This window comes from Salmo salar, chromosome 11 (genome assembly GCF_965601325.2).
Source record: "Salmo salar chromosome 11, fSalSal1, whole genome shotgun sequence".
NCBI lineage: Eukaryota > Metazoa > Chordata > Actinopteri > Salmoniformes > Salmonidae > Salmo > Salmo salar.
Window position 1 is genome coordinate 39848151 of NC_138301.1, and position 22170 is coordinate 39870320.

General features: G+C 45.4%; 1 protein-coding gene across 1 annotated transcript in view; it reads left to right on the forward strand.

Moving 5' to 3' along the window:
• The first annotated feature begins 9166 nt into the window (after nucleotides 1–9166).
• Nucleotides 9167–22170, forward strand: part of LOC106594589 (metallophosphoesterase MPPED2) — a 214708-nt gene continuing 201704 nt past the window's right edge. Inside the window, exons 1-2 of the mRNA XM_082957908.1 lie at nucleotides 9167–9430; nucleotides 12250–12524. Coding sequence (XP_082814034.1) covers nucleotides 12397–12524 — 128 coding nt within the window. The 5' untranslated portion in view covers nucleotides 9167–9430; nucleotides 12250–12396. The remainder of the gene's footprint in view (nucleotides 9431–12249; nucleotides 12525–22170) is intronic.

Below are 22170 nucleotides of genomic sequence, written 5' to 3' on the forward strand. Positions count from 1 at the left end.
TCTCTATTATAATACCACAGTATCTCTATTATAATACTGTAGTATCTCTCTCTATTGTAATAACTACAGTATCTCTATTATAATACTGTAGTATCTCTCTCTATTATAATACTACAGTATCTCTTTCTATTATAACACTGCAGTATCTCTCTCTATTATAATACCACAGTATCTCTATTATAATACTGTAGTATCTCTCTCTATTGTAATAACTACAGTATCTCTATTATAATACTGTAGTATCTCTCTCTATTATAATACTACAGTATCTCTTTCTATTATAATACTGCAGTATCTCTCTCTATTACAATACTGTAGTATCTCTCTCTATTATAATACTGCAGTATATCAGGTTTCAGGTAAGACCCAAGTGCAGACTGTGTGAAGTAACAGTGTTTTTTGTAACAACAGGAGCAGGCAAAAGACAGGTCAAGGCAGGCAGGGGTCGATAATCCTGAGTAGTTGGGCCAAGGTACAGGACGGCAGGTTGGCCCAGGGTCAGGTCAGGCAGAGGTTGGTAATCCAGTGTAGGAGATAAGGTACAGGACGGCAGGTTGGCCCAGGGTCAGGTCAGGCAGAGGTTGGTAATCCAGAGTAGGGGCAAAGGTACAGGACGGCAGGTTGGCCCAGGGTCAGGTGGCAGGCAGAGTGGTCAGGCAGACGGGCTCGGAGTCAGGACAGGCGGGAGTCAAAACCAGGAGGGCGAGAAAAGAGAGACTGGAAAAAGCAGGAGCTGAGACATAAAACGCTGGTAGGCTTGAACAAGCAAGACGAACTGGCACAGACAGACAGAAAACACAGGTATAAATACCCAGGGGATAAGTGGGGAAGATGGGCGATACCTGGAGGGGGGTGGAGACAAGCACATGGACAGGTGAAACAGATCAGGGCGTGACACAGTATCTCCCTCTATTATAATACTGCAGTATCTCTATTATAATACTACAGTATCTCTATTGTAATATACAGTATCTCTCTCTATTATAATACCACAGTATCTCTATTATAATATACAGTATCTCTCTCTATTATAATACTACAGTATCTCTCTATTATAATACTACAGTATTTCTCTCTAATATAATACTACAGTATCTTTACTTTAATACTACAGTATCTCTATTATAATATACCATATCTCTCTTTATTATAATACTACAGTATCTCTATTATAATACTACAGTATCTCTGTCTATTATAATACTACAGCATCTCTCTCTATTATAATACTACAGTATCTCTGTCTATTATAATACTACAGCATCTCTCTCTATTATAATACTACAGTATCTCTGTCATTTATAATACTACAGTATCTCTATTATAATACTACAGCATTTCTCTCTATTATAATACTACAGTATCTCTCTCTATTATAGATACTACAGTATCTCTACTTTACTCTCCTTTCTCTTTCTTTTAACCTCAGAATTTCAATGTATCTCCATTCTTCTAGGATTCTTCTTCTTTTTCTCTCCACCAGGTGAGTTACCTGGTAGAAGAAAACATCCTGGGCCATATTTTCAGCCATATTATACCTCTGGTCTTTATTGTATTTACTCTGTGTTCTTTTCCTTCAACAACAAGGTAGATTCAGCCACATGTCGCAAGATTACTCAACATTTCATTGAAACTATTTATCAGTATCTAATTTATTAGATGAGATGTGTAGTGACCAAAATACATCCATCCATTGAGTGTTTCAATGACATAAACAGCTGCTCCACCATACCATAATGCCCACAACACCCTCCTATCAATCTGTTCATAAACCTGGATGACATTAACATTAGAACCCAGCTCCATTCTCTCTCTCTCTCTGTGGATGGGCCGCTCAGAGAGACAGGCTGCCTTCCCTTTTATTTATCCACACTACTGGGACGACAGGCAAGCAGAGCTACAGACAGACATAAATCTGTGAGCTGGTTGGAGACAGACAGAGAGCCGGGCTGCCTTTGCCACCAGGTTAAGTGAATATCACCCAATGCCTTCTGAAAGAGCTCCCTCCCTCGCCTCGCAGCTCCCAGTCCCATTTCCCACTCATATTAAATATGTGTTTCATTCCTGCCCTATTTGGATGGAAAGACATTTTACCCTCTTTTATAGAAGGTCATAAAATATATAGTGTCTTTTTTAACGCTCTGCATAACATTTACATTTTCTATTGTATAAATGTGATCTGCGCGAGGCAGAGACTGAATAAAACATTCATGGCAAAAGCCCTTTCTGCTGTGACATTTGGTCCCCTATCTATCATCAGTTTTTATATGCAGCGCAGGGGAACGAATGCTGGTCAAATGTTTAAATGTGGCCTCTCCGTATAAAATTTAAACCCCGCTTTCACATTAACACCCGCCGGCTAGTAGATGGAAATGCCTTTTTTGCGGAGATAAGAGAAAAGTAAAATGGAAATGACTGGCAAGGCTGTTGTGGCAGGAGGGAGGGCGGTGATGGGCCCCAGGAAATTGAAGCATGTCAATAAAATGAGAAAATGCCACCTCTGCCTGCCTCCACGCAGCCGGCGGAAATGGAAATGTGGCCCAGTAACTGGAATGAGAGGTAATACTGTACTCTATTGTGACTCTCTCTCTGTGTCTCCTTTTTACATCTCCATCACAATCACAATTGTACAGTGGTATTAAGGATGCAAAGGGCTCGATTTATTGTTCCGTGTGATTTAAATAGGCATTTAATTGGAATATGAATAATACAATTGCTCCGCTTCTTATGTGTTGTTCAGGGTTAAGGATTCAATATGAATGATATGGGACAGGTGTTGGACTGGACCGCTTCATACAGAAGTGAGAGAGATCATTTTAGTGCCTCTGCTCCAAACCAATGCCTCACCACTAGCCTTATCACCTTGTTGCTTGGTTCCTTGTTGCTTTCTGACATATTGATACATTCCTTCAGACTTGCAAGATGGAATCAACAAGGACTTACGGATAGAGCAGAAGTATTGGTTTGAAATAGGGTCATATACAGTGGGTATAGAAAGTTACCACCCCCTTTTCAAAATGTTCACCTTTTGTTGCCTTAGAGTCTGAAATGAAAACCCATAAAATCAGACATTTTCCGGCTTTATATACACACAGTAACCCAAAATATCCAAGTGAGAGAAAAAAATTCTGAAACTCTGAAAATTAAAGTTAAACAGTAAAATATTGATCACAATATAACAGAATATAGGAGCCATATTTAGGAAAACCAATGTTCCAACGGCTGGGCCTAATACAGTGTATAAGAGGTCACACAATAGGTTTTGTAGTGATTCCTATGTTGTTGATGTAAAGAATATTTGTGGTCTGTGGTGTGTAATGAGGAGCAGTCAGACGCTGCACTTGACACATTTATGATATTGCTTATTCCAGTTACTAATAAGCATGCACCCATTAAGAAAATGACTGTAAAAACTGTTGAATCCCCGTGGATTGATGAGGAATTTAACAATTGTATGGTTGAGAGGGATGAGCCAAAAGGAATGGCAAATAAGTCTGGCTGCACAACCGATTAGCAAATGTAAAAGAAATTAAAAAAAGAAGAAACTATACTGTGAAACAATGCAATGCATGATATAAAGAATGATAGTAAAAAGCTTTGGAGCACCTTATATGACATTTTGGCCAACTCGGCTCCATCATTCATCACAAAACCCACTGATATTGCCATTTACTTTAATGTTTTTTTCATTGGCAAGATTAGCAAACTTATGCATGACATGTTATGAAAGACAAGCATTGTAATTTTGAATTCTGTAAAGTGAGTGTGGAAGAAGTGGAAGAAGTATTGTTGTCTATCAACAATGACAAGGCACCGGGGTCTGACAACTTGGATGTAAAATTACTGAGGATAATAGTGAACGAAATTGCCACTCCTATTTGCCATATCTTCAATCTAAGCCTACTAGAAAGTGTGTGCCCTCAGTCCTGGAGGGAAGCAAAAGTAATTTGACTACCCAAGAATAGTAAAGCCCCCTTTACTGGCTCAAATAGCCGATCAATCAGCCTGTTACCAACCCTTAGTAAACTTTTGGAAATGGTGTTTGACCAAATACAATGCTATTTTACTGTAATCAAATTGACAACAGACTTTCATCATAGGGAAGGAGATTCAACAAGCACAGCACTTCCTCAAATGACTGATGATTGGCTGAGAGAAATGTATGATAAAAATATTCTGGGAGCTGTTTTATTAGACTTCAGTGTGGCTTTTGACATTATCTATCATCATCTGCTGATGGAAAAACATATGTGTTGTGGCTTTACACCCCCTGCTATAATGTGGATAAAGAGTTACCTGTCTACCAGAATACAGAAGGTGTTCTTTAATGGATACCTCTCCAACATAATCCAGGTAGAATCAGGAATTCCCCAGGGCTGCTGTCTAGACCCCTTACTTTTTTTGATCTTTACTAATGACATGCCACTGGCCTTGAGTAAAACCAGTGTGTCTATGTATGCGGATGCCTCAACACTGTACACATCAGCTATTACAGCGAGTGAAATCACTGCAACACTTAACAAAGAGCTGTAGTTAGTTTCAGAATGGGTGGCAAGGAATAAGTTTGTCCTAAATATTTTAAAAACTAAAAGCATTGTATTTGGGACAAATCATTCACTAAACCATAAACCTTAACTAAATCTTGTAATAAATCATGTAGAAATTGAGCAAGTTGAGGTGACTAAACTGCTTGGAGTAACCCTGGATTGTAAACTGTCATGGTTAAAACATGTTGATACAACAGTAGCTAAGATGGGGAGAAGTCAGTCCATAATAAAGTGCTGTTCTGCCTTATTAACAACGCTATCAACAAGGCAAGTCGTAGAGGCCCAAGTGTTGTCACACCTGGACTACTGTCCAGTCATGTGATCTGGTGCCACAAAGAGGGACCTCGGAAAATTACAATTGGCTCAGTACAAGGCAGCACGGCTGGACCTTAAATGTACATGGAGAGCTAACATTAATAATGTGCCTCTAAATCTCTCATGGCTCAAAGTGGAGGAGAGATTGACTTCATCACTACTTGTTTTTGTAAGAGGTGTTAACAAGCTGAATTCACCAAGGTGTCTGTTTAAACTTCTAGCACACAGCTCAGACACCCATGCATACCCCACAAGACATGCCACCAGAGGTCTCTTCACAATCCCCAAGTCCAGAATAGACTATGGGAGGCACACAGTACTACATAGAGCCATCACTACATGGAACTCTATTCCACATCAGGTAACTGATGCAAGCAGTAGAATCCGATTTAAAAAATATATAAAAATACACCTTATGGAACAGCGAGGACTGTGAAGAGACACACACAGGCACAGACACACATACACATGATAAGACACGCACTCTCCACACATGTACACATGGATTTTGTATTGTTGATATGTGATAGTAGAGTAGTGGACTGAGGAAACACACTTAATGTGTTGTGAAAAGTGTTATGAAATGTAATGTCATGTTTTAAATTGTATATAACTGCCTTAATGTTGCTGGACCCCAGGAAGAGTGGCTGCTGCCTTGGCAGGAACTACTGAGGATCCTTAATAAATACAAATACAAATACAGTCCTCCATTTACCTCAGGACCACGAGGGCATGCAGGAGTGGTCAGGAGTGTTCAGGACCACAAGGGCATGCAGGAGTGGTCAGGTCCAGTCAGGTCCATGAGGGCATGCAGGAGTGGTCAGGAGTGTTCAGGACCACAAGGGCATGCAGGTAGTGGTCAGGTCCAGTCAGGTCCATGAGGGCATGCAGGAGTGGTCAGGAGTGTTCAGGACCACAAGGGCATGCAGGAGTGGTCAGGTCCAGTCAGGTCCATGAGGGCATGCAGGAGTGGTCAGGAGTGTTCAGGACCACAAGGGCATGCAGGAGTGGTCAGGTCCAGTCAGGTCCATGAGGGCATGCAGGAGTGGTCAGGAGTGTTCAGGATCACAAGGGCATGCAGGCGTGGTCAGGTCCAGTCAGGTCCATGAGGGCATGCAGGAGTGGTCAGGAGTGTTCAGGACCACAAGGGCATGCAGGAGTGGTCAGGAGTGTTCAGGACCACAAGGGCATGCAGGTAGTGGTCAGGTCCAGTCAGGTCCATGAGGGCATGCAGGAGTGGTCAGGAGTGTTCAGGACCACAAGGGCATGCAGGTAGTGGTCAGGTCCAGTCAGGTCCATGAGGGCATGCACGAATGGTCAGGAGTGTTCAGGACCACAAGGGCATGCAGGAGTGGTCAGGTCCAGTCAGGTCCATGAGGGCATGCAGGAGTGGTCAGGAGTGTTCAGGACCACAAGGGCATGCAGGAGTGGTCAGGTCCAGTCAGGTCCATGAGGGCATGCAGGAGTGGTCAGGAGTGTTCAGGACCACAAGGGCATGCAGGAGTGGTCAGGTCCAGTCAGGTCCATGAGGGCATGCAGGAGTGGTCAGGAGTGTTCAGGACCACAAGGGCATGCAGGAGTGGTCAGGAGTGTTCAGGACCACAAGGGCATGCAGGAGTGGTCAGGAGTGTTCAGGACCACAAGGGCATGCAGGAGTGGTCAGGTCCAGTCAGATCCAGGAGGGCATGCAGGACTGGTCAGGTCCAGTCAGATCCAGGAGGGCATGCAGGAGGGGTCCTGAGGGTGTGACACTTTTTTGAGACATGTGTTGAGGTGGACAATGTTCTCCAAACCGTCTTCCTCTCCTTCTTTCCTTCATTCCTTCCCTGTTTTGAGGCATGTATTGAGGTGGGACAATGACCTCCAATCTGTCTTCCGCTCTGAAAGGATAAAAGCAAAGCAATGTGCCAGAAAACCCAACTTGATCAGTCTTTAATTCTTACAAATCTTATCCTTGTACTGCCCTCCCCTTCCATACAACAGAAAACCTATTTGATGCTAACAAATTCCTTACCACCACTCTGAAAATGTTAGTTTCATGTTTTCCTCGGATCCTATTCTGAAGCTTTTATCCAATTAGCCTTTCAATGTGTCTGACCTGTGATTTCAATTGTACTCTGTGGTAATCCGGTGAGGATAAATAGCTAGTTTGCATCCCGATGGCCTGAAGACGTGTGTTAAAATCATCATTGATTCTTCTCCCACAAAAGCAGCCGACTTAATCTGTTTCAGAGAATTAATAAACCAAGCTGCTGATCAGGGTCACTGACACCAATTAGGGTTCAACTCTTAAGAGGAAGAACATAAGAAATGAGCTACAAATAATTCATTCAGTAAAATGTTGGCTGAACAGTCATCAGCAGACCAGGGAAAATACTGCTAGTTTGCTGCTGTAAGAGCTTCATGGGGTGTTCCCACAAGACATCACAACCAGAATTTACTGGTATGAAGCATGATAATAGTAGGGGTAGGGGGTTATAGTATTGGTATACATGGACATAGGTTACATGTTTACAAGATATATAGCCAAGTAATCTACTCTGTGCTGATATAATAAGCAATGTAATGAGAGCATCATCTATCTATCTCGCTCTATAAATGGTTGATTTCTATCTAGAAATGGTGGGCTAATTTGGGATAATATTTCCTTTAGTGGGATTTTAGTTAGTAGCCTAAACTGAATTTGTGTATTTCTACCGTATTGATGTTAATTATGGAACATTAGGACCCAGCAGCATTAGAGTTAAATACTGTAACAGAGATAAGGAAGTGCTTCAGTGGCACGTTCGTTGAAAGGATCAGACCAAAGCGCAGCATGAATAGCGTTCCACATAATTTATTACAAAGTGAAACTTTAGAAAAATACTAAACAAATTAGAACTAACCGAACCATGCCTACAAAGCAACTACACATAAACAATATCCCACAACCCACAAGCTACTTAAGTATGATCCCCAATTAGAGACAACGATTACCAGCTGCCTCTAATTGGTAATCATACACAATCACCAACATAGAAAAACAAACCTAGAACCCCACATAGAAATAATAATCTAGACTAGCTAAACCCCCAGTCACGCCCTGGCCTACTCTAACATAGAAAATAAGAGCTTTCAATGGTTAGGACGTGACATTCAGGTATAGACTGTAGAGCAGGTGTAACCGATGTGAAATGGCTAGTTAGCGGTGGTGCGCGCTAATAGCGTTTCAATCAGTGACGTCACTCGCTCTGAGACTTGAAGTAGGGTTTCCCCTTGCGTTGCAAGGGCCGTGGCTTTTGTGGCGCGATGGGTAACGATGCTTCGTGGGTGTCAGTTGTTGATGTGTGCAAGGGTCCCTGGTTCGAGCCTAGGTTGGGGGGAAGAGAGGGACGGAACCTACACTGTTACACAGGCACCTGTGATTCCAGCTACAAAACATTAAAGTAACTGACCAGTGTTTCCAGATTTCTATGAAATATGACCTATACTTTATTACAATATGAGTGAAATAGTTTTCCTTCCAAAAATTGTAATTAAGTATGTCGAAAAGCAGTTTTTCTGTGTTGAAATGGTGTGGGCATAACAACAGAATGGTACAAATATACCAGTCATAAAAAAGATTCAAATTTTAAACAGTCTGACATACAAGTTTGAGGTGGGTTTTTTAAGTGTTTTTTCCCCCCATTTTATTCTGTGGCCACAACTATGAGTATAGGATGAGTCAACAACATTATTTTGGTAGAATAATATTTACATTTAAAAGTGAGATTTTCACTGGACCATTACTTTAAATGTGAACAAATAATTGTGTTAAATCTATTACAGAAATCACTGCATGATGACTGCTGTAGGCTACTGCTGCTGGTGGACTGTTGCATATTTGGCTGAATGGTGGACAAACGATGTGACATTTGGAGAGTTCGTGGACTTGCAGCCACAGTATTGAATTCTGTATTATGGTTTTACTGAAGGAAATCGATAGCCGCATATTTTTTCCACTCTCCCAGTCAACTCCGTCACGTCTGTGGTGCCCTGCATGTGTGAATTGCAGTAAACACTAAATACTCGTATACCTTAGGCAAGCCTATCATATCCATGCCAAAAGACAAGCCACAAATTGCGAGAGAAATAAAGTATATTTCCACGTGGAAATGTTGCTGACAGGTTCATGGTGGTTATCTGTCTTACTAAATGGAATAGATTGAGCCAGCCTGCAGAAGCGGAACACGGGTGTTTGAGACAAACGGGAGTGCGCACATGTCTGTCTGTGCCCGTGCTCGAGCCCGCGTGTGAGGCTGTGCTCTCTCTGCTCTCTCTGACCCCAGTGGCAGTCCCATCTCACTACACCGCTCTCCGGCTTCTCCTCTGTCAGATCGAGGCTGCTCTCTCTCTCTTGCTCCCCCTCTCCGCTTCTGTCTGTCTCGTTTCCACAAGAGCCAGCCGAGGTCCCCCAGGGTCGAAGGTTCTGCCCTGCCCGCCCAGACTGCAACCCCCGCCGGCCTCCAAAATCGGCATTCTCCCGCATGGATCTACGTCTTTTGACAGCGTAGAGGGCGACCCCGCGACACGTATCCGCCAGAACGAAGGTAGCTATATTCACCTCTGGCTTTGAAAATCGCAGGCATGGAGAGAATAAGAAAACATGACACAAAGCCGCAGGTTAGAGGTGCCTTGTCATTTACGAGGGAGAGCAAGAGGTTAGTGCAGATGGTTCGCTGGCACTGACCACCTTTGCTGCTTTCTTTATACGAGATGCCAGAACGCACAGTTCAGAGATCCTTTTTGTTCATTATTGAAAAAAGCAATGTTATGGCAAGCGGTGCACTGAGCTAGTAATGCGTGGTACCATAGGGTCAATGTGTTTCCCCTCTCCCCGACTATAGTAATGCGGTGGTAAATAGTGGATTTATCATTTGAATGTGCATTTCTAAAGTTAGGAACGTGTATGTTTGCATTGGAAGAAAGAGTAACTACAGTGTATTGGCGCGAAAGCATTTAATATGGGAAGCTAAAGCGTGCATTTAAAATGCATGGGCAGATTTAGCTACTTGAAGTAGCTAGTTGCAGCTAGCTATGTAGGCTACCAAGGTAAGCCATCATAGGCTATTGCAAAATACACACGTATGGAATATCTAGCTACCAACACCATGCATGCTCACTGTCTGCAGTTTCACGTTTTTCAATGGAGTGCTGCAAGCACTGGGCAAAGTTCACGGGTGTCTGTTTACAGTAGCCTAGGCTAGTGTAGGCCTATTGTAAACCGTACAATTTCAAGTCCACAGACAATTTGGAGATATTTTAATGCATGTATTGTTATCTTCTAGGCCTAAATGGTGATAGCTAAACACAGAGGGAGGGATTTCGCCTAATTGGTACATAGCCATGGTCGCAATGTTGCTTTGGAGTTGTTACAATGTATCTATATACATAAGATGATACAATGTATATACATTATATACAAATTTTATATATATATAAACATATCATCTTATGTTGCTAATAGTACAATGTGTATATATATATATATATATATATATATATATATATATAATTTGTATATAATGTATATACGTTGTATCATCATATGTTGCTAATAGTACAATGTATCGTCGTGTATTGTTGCGTCGATAAATTGTATCAAAATAAAATAAGAATAAAATGGTATTCGTCACGTACACAGTGTACAGCATAGAGGCTATAAAATGTGCCACGAAATTATTGTGTTAGCTCCCACAACAATGCAGTACAAAAATCTATATCAATAATTTAAAAACGTCTGATTAAAAATAAAAATGATTTAGAAGGTAATTAGCCTATACAAAGTAATGGACTGATATGTACACAATAGGATATACAGTATATATTATGAATGTGCTATGTCAATTATGACTGTATTTACAAATATAAAGTAGTGTCTTCGTGTCTATCAAGCACTTATCAACACTGAAATGAATCTTCTCCTGAACTCGGCGATCGTTGTTTCGATTTTTCAATTAGTGATGGACTTTTAAATTGAGGGGCACAGTAGACTACCGGTCCTTGCATCAGAGAGACAGTGCAAGTGGAGGTCTCGTATAAAAAGCTTGCAGGTGCGATGTCAAGCCCACAGTGGCTACTTACTACTGACTATAATCAATCAGGGGTTGAGACAGGAGGGAGCGACACAAGGGTTGAGGGAGCACAGCTGAACTGAAGCACCGTTGAGCAAGCTTCCAAAGCGGCATGCGAAATCACACGACACCGGTAACTTGGGTCGTCTTCTTGGGTCAGTAACGTCAGTTTATGTTGGTTACTCTTAGTTCATAAACAATCGCACACTATTGTGATTTATGTAGGCTATTTAGGATATACCACTATTGATCTATTTCTCTGATAGGTGAGTTTGTGCCTTAAATTAAAATGTTACTAACTGCATGACTATCAAAACATATTTTTCTAAATATCTATGCATCGACATTTACAATTTGAAAGTAAACTGACTTTTGCAATTAACTATAATTAATTTTTAATTTAATATGACGAATTTTAACCACATTGTAAAATTAGGATAGCATCAGACAATCTATGCTTCTGCATGCAACTATTTAATTAGTACAATTTTATGCTCAGATTTATTTTTTATACTTTTATACTTTTTAATATTTGTTTTCAGTGTCCAAATGATTTCTACATGTATTGTATTCCATTAATATGGTCATCCCCATGTGTTTATTGACCAATGGTTGGTCACTTTAGTTTCTTTGTCATACAGGATGAGTTTGTCTTCATCCTAAATGATAATTAAATCTTCAGGGAAATTACTGCAGAATCAATGGTTTGTAGTTATTATTTTCTGATCTTCAGTTGACAGATGTTTTTAGATGGCCTTAGAGTAGTTTCAGATATTTAGGCTATGGTTATTGAAATTACTGCATGTGTATTTTTTCTGTCCAGATTATTATAATAATTTTTTATAAGACTATTGCAAAATTATAATTGTATGGTTTAATCTGTTTGACAAATCACGTCCTCAATCAACAAAAGGAGGGTTGTTACTGACTCTTTCAACTGTTGCTTATTTAACAATGAAGACGCAGTATTTCCCTATTTAATATTACGAGCACCTGCTTATAGTATCACTTCCCATCTACATACTGTAGCTTCAGTATTTAGTACAATTTACAATTTTTACAAACATTTGCCAGGTTCACAGTTTACTGTCAATGTCCGTCATCACGGCAACGTGTTCAGGAAAATGATAGTGTTTTGGTGTAGAGGAAGCTTGATGTGTGTACCTACTTACCAATCAGAATGGCCTATTCTTACTATTTCCATCACACTCATCTACATTTACAGAAGTGCATGCTTGTGATTTAAACTTTGGTTCAACCATGTTCTGTTTCTCTTCTCTTTGTTTTCGCTTCAGATTGCTGTGTGGTTCTGGGTCAGTGTGGTTGATCCGGTTTTGTACACGAGGCGGTTATAGTTCTGAGCAGCGGTTCTGAAGGATGACCGCTGAACGGTTCGGCCTTGGATCCTGGTGAACGGTGTCTGATGTCCGAACGGCGGAAGCATGGCTCATGGAATCGCCTCTCAGGGCAAAGTGACCATCACAGTGGACGAGTACAGCTCCAACCCCACACAGGCCTTCACCCACTACAACATCAACCAGAGCCGCTTTCAACCTCCACATGTCCACATGTGAGTCCCCCCCCCCCCCCCCCCCCCCCCCCCCCCACACACACACACACACACACACACACACACACACACACACACACACACACTGTTTTCCTATTCCTTCTTTCCAAACTTGAACTATGCAATGTTCTACCTGTGTTCTAGGTTCTAGCTGTGTTGTAAGTTCTACTGCTGTTATAGGTTCTACCGCTGTTATAGGTTCTACCACTGTTGTAGGTTCTACCTGTGTTGTAGGTTCTAGTTGTGTTGTAGGTTCTAGCTGTGTTGTAGGTTCTACCTGTGTTGTAGGTCTGCGGGTAGGCGTGTGTTGTAGGTCTGCGGGTAGGCTCCTGTGTTGTAGGTTCTAGCTGTGTTGTAGGTTCGGGGTAGGCCCTGTGTTGTAGCCTATGACTAGCTGATAACAGCAGTCTTCTGAAGCATGGCATGGCGTCCCTACAGCATGTTCACCATGTCCACTCTGTCTATCAGGCTGCCCTCTTCCTTTATTTATCCAGCCACTTCTTTAACGTTACCGTTGTCTGGGCTGCTACCCAATGCCCTGCTTTTCATCGGAAGGCCAAAGTGCTCTGACCGGCGAATCTCCACCGCATGTGGTCAACAGAACGCTGTGGGCAGGGACGATGTGGCACATTTATGTAAAAGGCATTGTAATATTTCTGATTTAAGTGGGCTCTTTTGCAGGCTGGTGCGAGGCTTGACGTTGCGCTCTACTCTGTGGTTGTCTGAATGCCTGGTCTGTGGTCTCTCTCTGACTCATCTTATGGTGTATGGACATGAGGTTCTGACCGCTATACATCTGTCCTCCTGGTCCTTTGTTAACCATCAAATACCATTGGATCCTCACATAGTTGTTTAAGTGAACCATTGAAGCTAAATCTTTATATACCATGTCATGCAAATCATTTTTATTACACATTATCACTTCTGGTATTTTTCACCCTTTTCCTGTTTTATTTCACCTTTATTTAACCAGGTGGCCAGTTGAGAACAAGTTCTCATTTACAACTGCAACCTGGCCAAGATAAAGCAAAGCAGTGCAAAACAAACAACAACACAGTTACACATGGAATAAACAAACATGCAGTCATTAATACAATAGAAAAGGTGTCTATATACAGTGTGTGCAAATGAGGTAGGATAAGGGAGGTAAGGTCCTTGTTTTGAAATAGGAAATACCTGGTAAACGGTAATTAGATAATACTTGAATTACGTGAACTACCATTTTGTTTCTTTGCGATACAATAAGCTAAGCACCATGATAAATACATGCATGTGTTTCCTGCACTCTTCTACAGGGCTGCCAGTATCTGAGGCATTCATTCTTTAACCTGTGTATGAGACTGAGACTGCTGCTGTATATTTACACACCCCACACACACACACACACACACACACACACACACACACACACACACACACACACACACACACACACACACACACACACACACACACACACACACACACACACACACACACGCACACACACACACACGCACACACACACACACCCCACACACACCACACACCCCACACACACACACACACACACACCCCACACACACACACACACACCCCACACACACACACACCCCACACACACACACACCACACACACACACACACACACACACACACACACAGACAAACACACACACACACACACACCCCACACAGACACACACACACACACCACACACACACACACACACACCACCCACACACACACACACACACCCCACACAGACAAACACACACACACACACACCCCACACAGACAAACACACACACACACACCCCACACAGACAAACACACACACACACACACACACACACACACACACACACACACACACACACACACACACACACAGACACACACACACACACACACACCCCACACAGACACACACACACACACACACACACACACACACACACACACACACACACACACACACACACACACACACACACACACACCCCACACACACACCACACACACACCCCACACACACACACACACCCCACACAGACAAACACACACACACACACACACCCCACACAGACAAACACACCCCACACAGACAAACACACACACACACACACCCCACACAGACAAACACACACACACACACCCCACACAGACAAACACACACACACACACACACACACACACACACACACACACACACACACACACACACACACACACACACACACACACACACACACACACCACACAGACACACACACACAGACACACACACACACACACACACACACACACACACACACACACACACACACACACACACACACACACACCCCACACACACACCACACACACACACACACACCCCACACACACACACACACCCCACACAGACAAACACACACACACACACACACCCCACACAGACAAACACACCCCACACAGCCCCCCCACACACACACACACACACACACACACACACACACACACACACACACACACACACACACACACACACACACACACACACACACACACACACACACACCCCACACAGACAAACAAACACACACACACACCCCACACAGACAAACAAACACACATACACACCCCACACAGACAAACAAACACACATACAAACACACACACACACACACACACACACCCCTCCCCCACCATGTAGAGTGCTTATAGAATGCGTGCTCTGTTCTGGGAAAGTAAGGTTTGTTTAGATGGGGTAGATAATGATCAGATTGGCCCGGGGTTAGCCTAGCCCTGCCGCTGCATCAACACTATTTACACAGAAATAAAGACCTTGCTGCTCCTCCTGAACCAAGAGAAAAAAGAGGAGAGATGGGGGTTGCCTTATGAAACTTTATCCTTGCTAATGTTTTTTGCGCCGGGCGGACGGTCCAGGAGACACTATTTAGATGTCTGACTCGGAGCACAGCAGTGTCTCTTGTGTGGTTTGGCAGGAACTGGAAGGTATTGCTGCTCTTTGATACACGCACGCACACACACACACACACACAGCGTCCCACACATTCAGACCCCATCAGCTGCAATTTCTTGCTAATGCTTGGTAACGTGACCCAGGAGTCAAAGTGAACATTCTTGAGAGCATGGGAGCCTCTCCGTGTCAGACAAACATAGCCCAGCCTTGTTTGTGTTGCTTTATTTTCCTGACTGTCTGTTTTCCCTTTCCTCTCCTTTTAGTCGTCCCATGAAGTGAAATGCTCAGCAACTTGGAACATGTGCTTTGAGTTGGGCCGGTAATCGCATTGCGTCCAATTTGAGCGGGATGTGAGGGTAAAATGCAGAGGAGGCCAGACAGAGAAGCAGGGAGTTTAGACTGGGACTAAGGGGACACTGGGAGTTTAGACTGGGACTAAGGGGACACTGGACATTTAGACTGGGACTAAGAGGACACTGGGAGTTTAGACTGGGACTAGGAGGACACGGAGTTTAGACTGGGACTAAGAGGACACTGGGAGTTTAGACTGGGACTAAGGGTTCCCTGGGCATTTAGAGTGGGACTAAGGAGACACTGGGAGTTTAGACTGGGACTAAGGGGACACTGAGACTGGGACTAAGGGGACACTGAGACTGGGACTAAGGGGACACAGACTTTAGACTGGAACTAAGGGGACACAGACTTTAGACTGGAACTAAGGGGACACTGAGTTTAGACTGGAACTAAGGGGATACTGAGTTTAGACTGGAACTAAGGGGACACTGAGTTTAGATTGGAACTAAGGGGACACAGAGTTTAGACTGAGACTAAGGGGACACAGACTTTAGACTGAGACTAAGGAGACACAGACTTTAGACTGAGACTAAGGGGACACTGGACATTTATACTGGGACTAAGGGGACATGAGGAGTTTAGACTGGGACTAAGGGGACACAGACTTTAGACTGAGACTAAGGGGACACAGAGTTTGGACTGGGACTAAGGGGACACTGAGTTTGGACTGGGACTAAGGGGACACAGACTGGGACTAAGGGGACACAGGGCTCTTTAGGGAGGTGGGGGTGTAGGTGCTTAAAGGTTGGCATGTGTCCAAGATCACTTTTTAACACACACACAAACATGCAGTCAACCATGCAAACACATGCTGACACACACACACACACACACACACACTGAGAGAGCTCTACACAGGAGCTCTTCTCGCTGCTTTTAAAACACAAAAGCAGACTCATTCACTAAACTACGATGCAGCAGAATTCCTTTGTTGATGGTTTGGTAAAATGTGGTATTACAGTGTTATTGTTGAATGTGGTGTTAGAATTACACATTCATTTGATGATGTGGAAATGGAAATTGAATCCCCAAAATAGGACTGAGTTGCATCATCTTTTTCCTTGTTCTTTAATTCCATATTTGATTCCATTGTCCTTCTCCAGATGCCTCGAATAATTGAGAAGCTCGTAAAAGTGTGAATCATTTAACAACATCAACCCAGCTGTGTGTCTGTGTGTTCTGTATAAATGCTAAAGAACAGAATCAAAGCCGTACAGTTGTGTTCATCCAAAGGAACTCACTCGCTTGATTTTCTTCTGACAATTAGCCCAGCGCATGTCTAGATATGTGCCGTTTGGCTTTGGACTGTGATAGGATTTGCTGTGATAGGGTCCTCTTTGTGAATGACGAGGGGTGTTTGGTTTTGGGCTGTGATAGGATTTGCTGTGATAGGGTCCTCTTTGTGAATGACGAGGGGTGTTTGGCTTTGGGCTGTGATAGGATTTGCTGTGATAGGGTCCTCTTTGTGAATGACGAGGGGTGTTTGGTTTTGGGCTGTGATAGGATTTGCTGTGATAGGGTCCTCTTTGTGAATGACGAGGGCTGTTTGGGGGAGAGAAGACTACTAGTCTAGACTACTAGACTACTACTAGTTTGTCACATGACAGAAATCCGCATACAAACGGGGGCTTTTGGGATAGTAGCCTAATTGGGCTCCCGAATGGCGCAGCGGTCTAAGGCACTGCAACTCAGTGATAGAGGCGTCACTACAGACCCTGGTTCGATTCCAGGCTGTATCACAACCGGCCATGATTGGGAACCCCATAGGGCAGCGCACAATTGGCCCAGCACTGTTCAGGTTAAGGTTTGGGGTAGGCTGTCATTGTAAAGAATTTGGTCTTAGTTGACTTGTTAGTTAAATAAAGGTTACATTTAAAAAATGAAGAAGGGTACTTCCATCTCCCTTCTATGTGAATGTTAAGTCACTGCGTTTGATTCACATGCTTAGGATTTTCTGTGACAAAATAGGATACAAATCACTTCAAAAACCTCTCTCTTCTCAAGTTACACATAATGAAACCCGCAAATTAAATCAGTCCAGCCGAACCTGCCCCTTTACCTCTGCTGGCCTCTACTCCTCCTCCGCCGTCTTTCCCTTTCCTCTCATCTGTTCCTCCCCCCTTCACCTTCTTTACCCTTCCCTCCCCTCACTTTCCTCCCCTCTTCACCCCTCTCTCCTTCCCCACTCAGACAGTTTCAGGAGAACCATAGTAAGTTTTCCCCCTCGTTGGAAACTAAACAGCCGGCCCCATTTTGTGTCTCTTTGTTCCCGGGGCCCGCTGCTTTACCGTAGCCAGAATGGAGTGCTTTTGAAACAGGAGAACCCTTGATTGAGTTCCTCTCCTACCCTTGGCCCTGGCGCTACAGCAAGGGGGACGGGGGTTAAGTGACAGTTGACATTCGGCAGGTCTGTTGTTTTGAGATGGAAGCCATTTTGAGGTCCTTGAGATACTGGCCTTCCCACCGCAGGACGCCGTGGCGGAGGGGATGTCTCCATGATGACGCTTCCTGTGTCGTTAGGAATAGACGCCTTTCATGTCGCAAGTTCTCGACCACTGCCTCGTGCCCTCGTTTGGTTTAATATTCACTGAGCTTTTGTTGAAGCAGTTTGCATTTACAATTACAAATGTATCCTGCCATCTCTCTGGCGAAGACGTTATAATGTGTAAAAAGGCAACGTACTTTCCATTTTGCAGCTTGGTAAAAGTTTGACAAATATTTGGTAAATGTAGTGGATGTGGGTCCCTGTGGGGGTAGTTTGTTTGTGCTTGAAGCGCTTTATGAGTGTGGATATGTTGCTACCATATCCTGTAGTCTGTTTTGGCTCCGTTCTGCACAGGTATAAGGCCGACAATGTATATTCAGACTAATAACAGTTCATTCCTCTGTGTCGACTCTAAATCCTGAAATCCCTGGTATTGTGCTTGTGTGTGTGTGAGGCTGCAGAAACAAACACACACACACACACACAATGTCTCTGCCCATCCCCCCTGTAGCCAGAGGCCTGTCAGCAGCACAATTAAGGGCTGTGGCGTAATGAAAGGAACATTAGCAGAAGCAATTTATTCCTCAATGAAGCGCCGGAAGGTTCCGTCCGTGGTGATATTAAACACAGGCTTTGTGTTCCATACTTTCCCATTATGGCAGGACTAACAGGGAGGGGCCAGCAGGAATATTTATTTTTTATTTAACTAGGCAAGTCAGTTAAGAACAAATTCTTATTTACAGTGATGGCCTACCAGGGAACAGTGGGTTAACTGCCTTGTTCAGGAGCAGAACGATACATTTTTACCTTGTCAGCTCTGGGATTCGATCCAGCAACCTTTCAGTTACTGGCCCAATGCTCTAACCACTAGGCTACCTGCCTCTAACCACTAGGCTACCTGCCTCTAACCACTAGGCTACCTGCCTCTAACCACTAGGCTACCTGCCTCTAACCACTAGGCCGGCTGCCTCTAACCACTAGGCCGGCTGCCTCTAACCACTAGGCCGGCTGCCTCTAACCACTAGGCCGGCTGCCTCTAACCACTAGGCCGGCTGCCTCTAACCACTAGGCTACCTGCCTCTAACCACTAGGCTACCTGCTTCTAACCACTAGGCTACCTGCCTCTAACCACTCGGCCGGCTGCCTCTAACCACTAGGCTACCTGCTTCTAACCACTAGGCCGGCTGCCTCTAACCACTAGGCCGGCTGCCTCTAACCACTAGGCCGGCTGCCTCTAACCACTAGGCCGGCTGCCTCTAACCACTAGGCCGGCTGCCTCTAACCACTAGGCCGGCTGCCTCTAACCACTCGGCCGGCTGCCTCTAACCACTCGGCCGGCTGCCTCTAACCACTCGGCCGGCTGCTTCTAACCACTAGGCCGGCTGCCTCTAACCACTAGGCCGGCTGCCTCTAACCACTAGGCCGGCTGCCTCTAACCACTAGGCCGGCTGCCTCTAACCACTCGGCCGGCTGCCTCTAACCACTAGGCCGGCTGCCTCTAACCACTCGGCCGGCTGCCTCTAACCACTCGGCCGGCTGCCTCTAACCACTCGGCCGGCTGCCAATAACCACTCGGCCGGCTGCCTTTAACCACGAGGCTACCTTCCTCTAACTACTAGGCTACCTGGCTCTAACCCCGAGGCTACCTGCCGCCCCAGGACTAACAGGGAGGGGCCAGCGGGACTAACAGGGAGGGGCCAGCGGGACTAACAGGGAGGGGCCAGCAGGTTGCTCCTCTACTAGATACAGAGGGGGACAGGGAGGGGCCAGCAGGTTGCTCCTCTACTAGATACAGAGGGGGACAGGGAGGGGCCAGCAGGTTGCTCCTCTACTAGATACAGAGGGGGACAGGGAGGGGCCAGCAGGTTGCTCCTCTACTAGATACAGAGGGGGACAGGGAGGGGCCAGCAGGTTGCTCCTCTACTAGATACAGAGGGGGACAGGGAGGGGCCAGCAGGTTGCTCCTCTACTAGATACAGAGGGGGACAGGGAGGGGCCAGCAGGTTGCTCCTCTACTAGATACAGAGGGGGACAGGGAGGGGCCAGCAGGTTGCTCCTCTACTAGATACAGAGGGGGACAGGGAGGGGCCAGCAGGTTGCTCCTCTACTAGATACAGAGGGGGACAGGGAGGGGCCAGCAGGTTGCTCCTCTACTAGATACAGAGGGGGACAGGGACGGGCCAGCAGGTTGCTCCTCTACTAGATACAGAGGGGGACAGGGAGGGGCCAGCAGGTTGCTCCTCTACTAGATACAGAGGGGGACAGGGAGGGGCCAGCAGGTTGCTCCTCTACTAGATACAGAGGGGGACAGGGAGGGGCCAGCAGGTTGCTCCTCTACTAGATACAGAGGGGGACAGGGAGGGGCCAGCAGGTTGCTCCTCTACTAGATACAGAGGGGGACAGGGAGGGGCCAGCAGGTTGCTCCTCTACTAGATACAGAGGGGGACAGGGAGGGGCCAGCAGGTTGCTCCTCTACTAGATACAGAGGGGGACAGGGAGGGGCCAGCAGGTTGCTCCTCTACTAGATACAGAGGGGGACGGGGACGGGCCAGCAGGTTGCTCCTCTACTAGATACAGAGGGGGACAGGGAGGGGCCAGCAGGTTGCTCCTCTACTAGATACAGAGGGGGACAGGGAGGGGCCAGCAGGTTGCTCCTCTACTAGATACAGAGGGGGACAGGGAGGGGCCAGCAGGTTGCTCCTCTACTAGATACAGAGGGGGACAGGGAGGGGCCAGCAGGTTGCTCCTCTACTAGATACAGAGGGGGACAGGGAGGGGCCAGCAGGTTGCTCCTCTACTAGATACAGAGGGGGACAGGGAGGGGCCAGCAGGTTGCTCCTCTACTAGATACAGAGGGGGACAGGGTGGGGCCAGCAGGTTGCTCCTCTACTAGATACAGAGGGGGACAGGGAGGGGCCAGCAGGTTGCTCCTCTACTAGATACAGAGGGGGACAGGGAGGGGCCAGCAGGTTGCTCCTCTACTAGATACAGAGGGGGACAGGGAGGGGCCAGCAGGTTGCTCCTCTACTAGATACAGAGGGGGACAGGGAGGGGCCAGCAGGTTGCTCCTCTACTAGATACAGAGGGGGACAGGGAGGGGCCAGCAGGTTGCTCCTCTACTAGATACAGAGGGGGACAGGGAGGGGCCAGCAGGTTGCTCCTCTACTAGATACAGAGGGGGACAGGGAGGGGCCAGCAGGTTGCTCCTCTACTAGATACAGAGGGGGACAGGGACGGGCCAGCAGGTTGCTCCTCTACTAGATACAGAGGGGGACAGGGAGGGGCCAGCAGGTTGCTCCTCTACTAGATACAGAGGGGGACAGGGACGGGCCAGCAGGTTGCTCCTCTACTAGATACAGAGGGGGACAGGGAGATGGAAGGAAAGACCATAACATGTTTGTTTACATGTATTATTTTACATTTGGGTTGTGTGCCTGTGTTTTAGATATCCCTGTTTCCTCATTCTGCCTCTCTGTCCATTCGTTTCTTTCTTCACCTTGCTCGTTCTCTCTCTCCTCTCTCTCCTCTCTGTTATTTCTGTGTTCATTTTGTTCCTCTGTAGTTTATTGAATTAGAGGACAGCTGAAACGCAGAAGATAAGAGAGGCACTCTGCTCCTCTCCTAGAAATGGTATTGCTCTGTGGATGAGTGAGCATGGGGGGGTTGGTGTGTGTGACTGTGTGTGGTTCGCCGCGTGCATGTTTGGGGGGTTGATAGGGTGAATGTGGACCAATATGTTTTGATGTTTGACCAGGATGAGCAATAAATGAAGAACAGGTAGAGAGGAAGGAACAGTGGTAAATATTTGTTAGCAGGTCAGCCAGGCAGGGATCCTTATCTTTGTCATTTGCCCCCATAG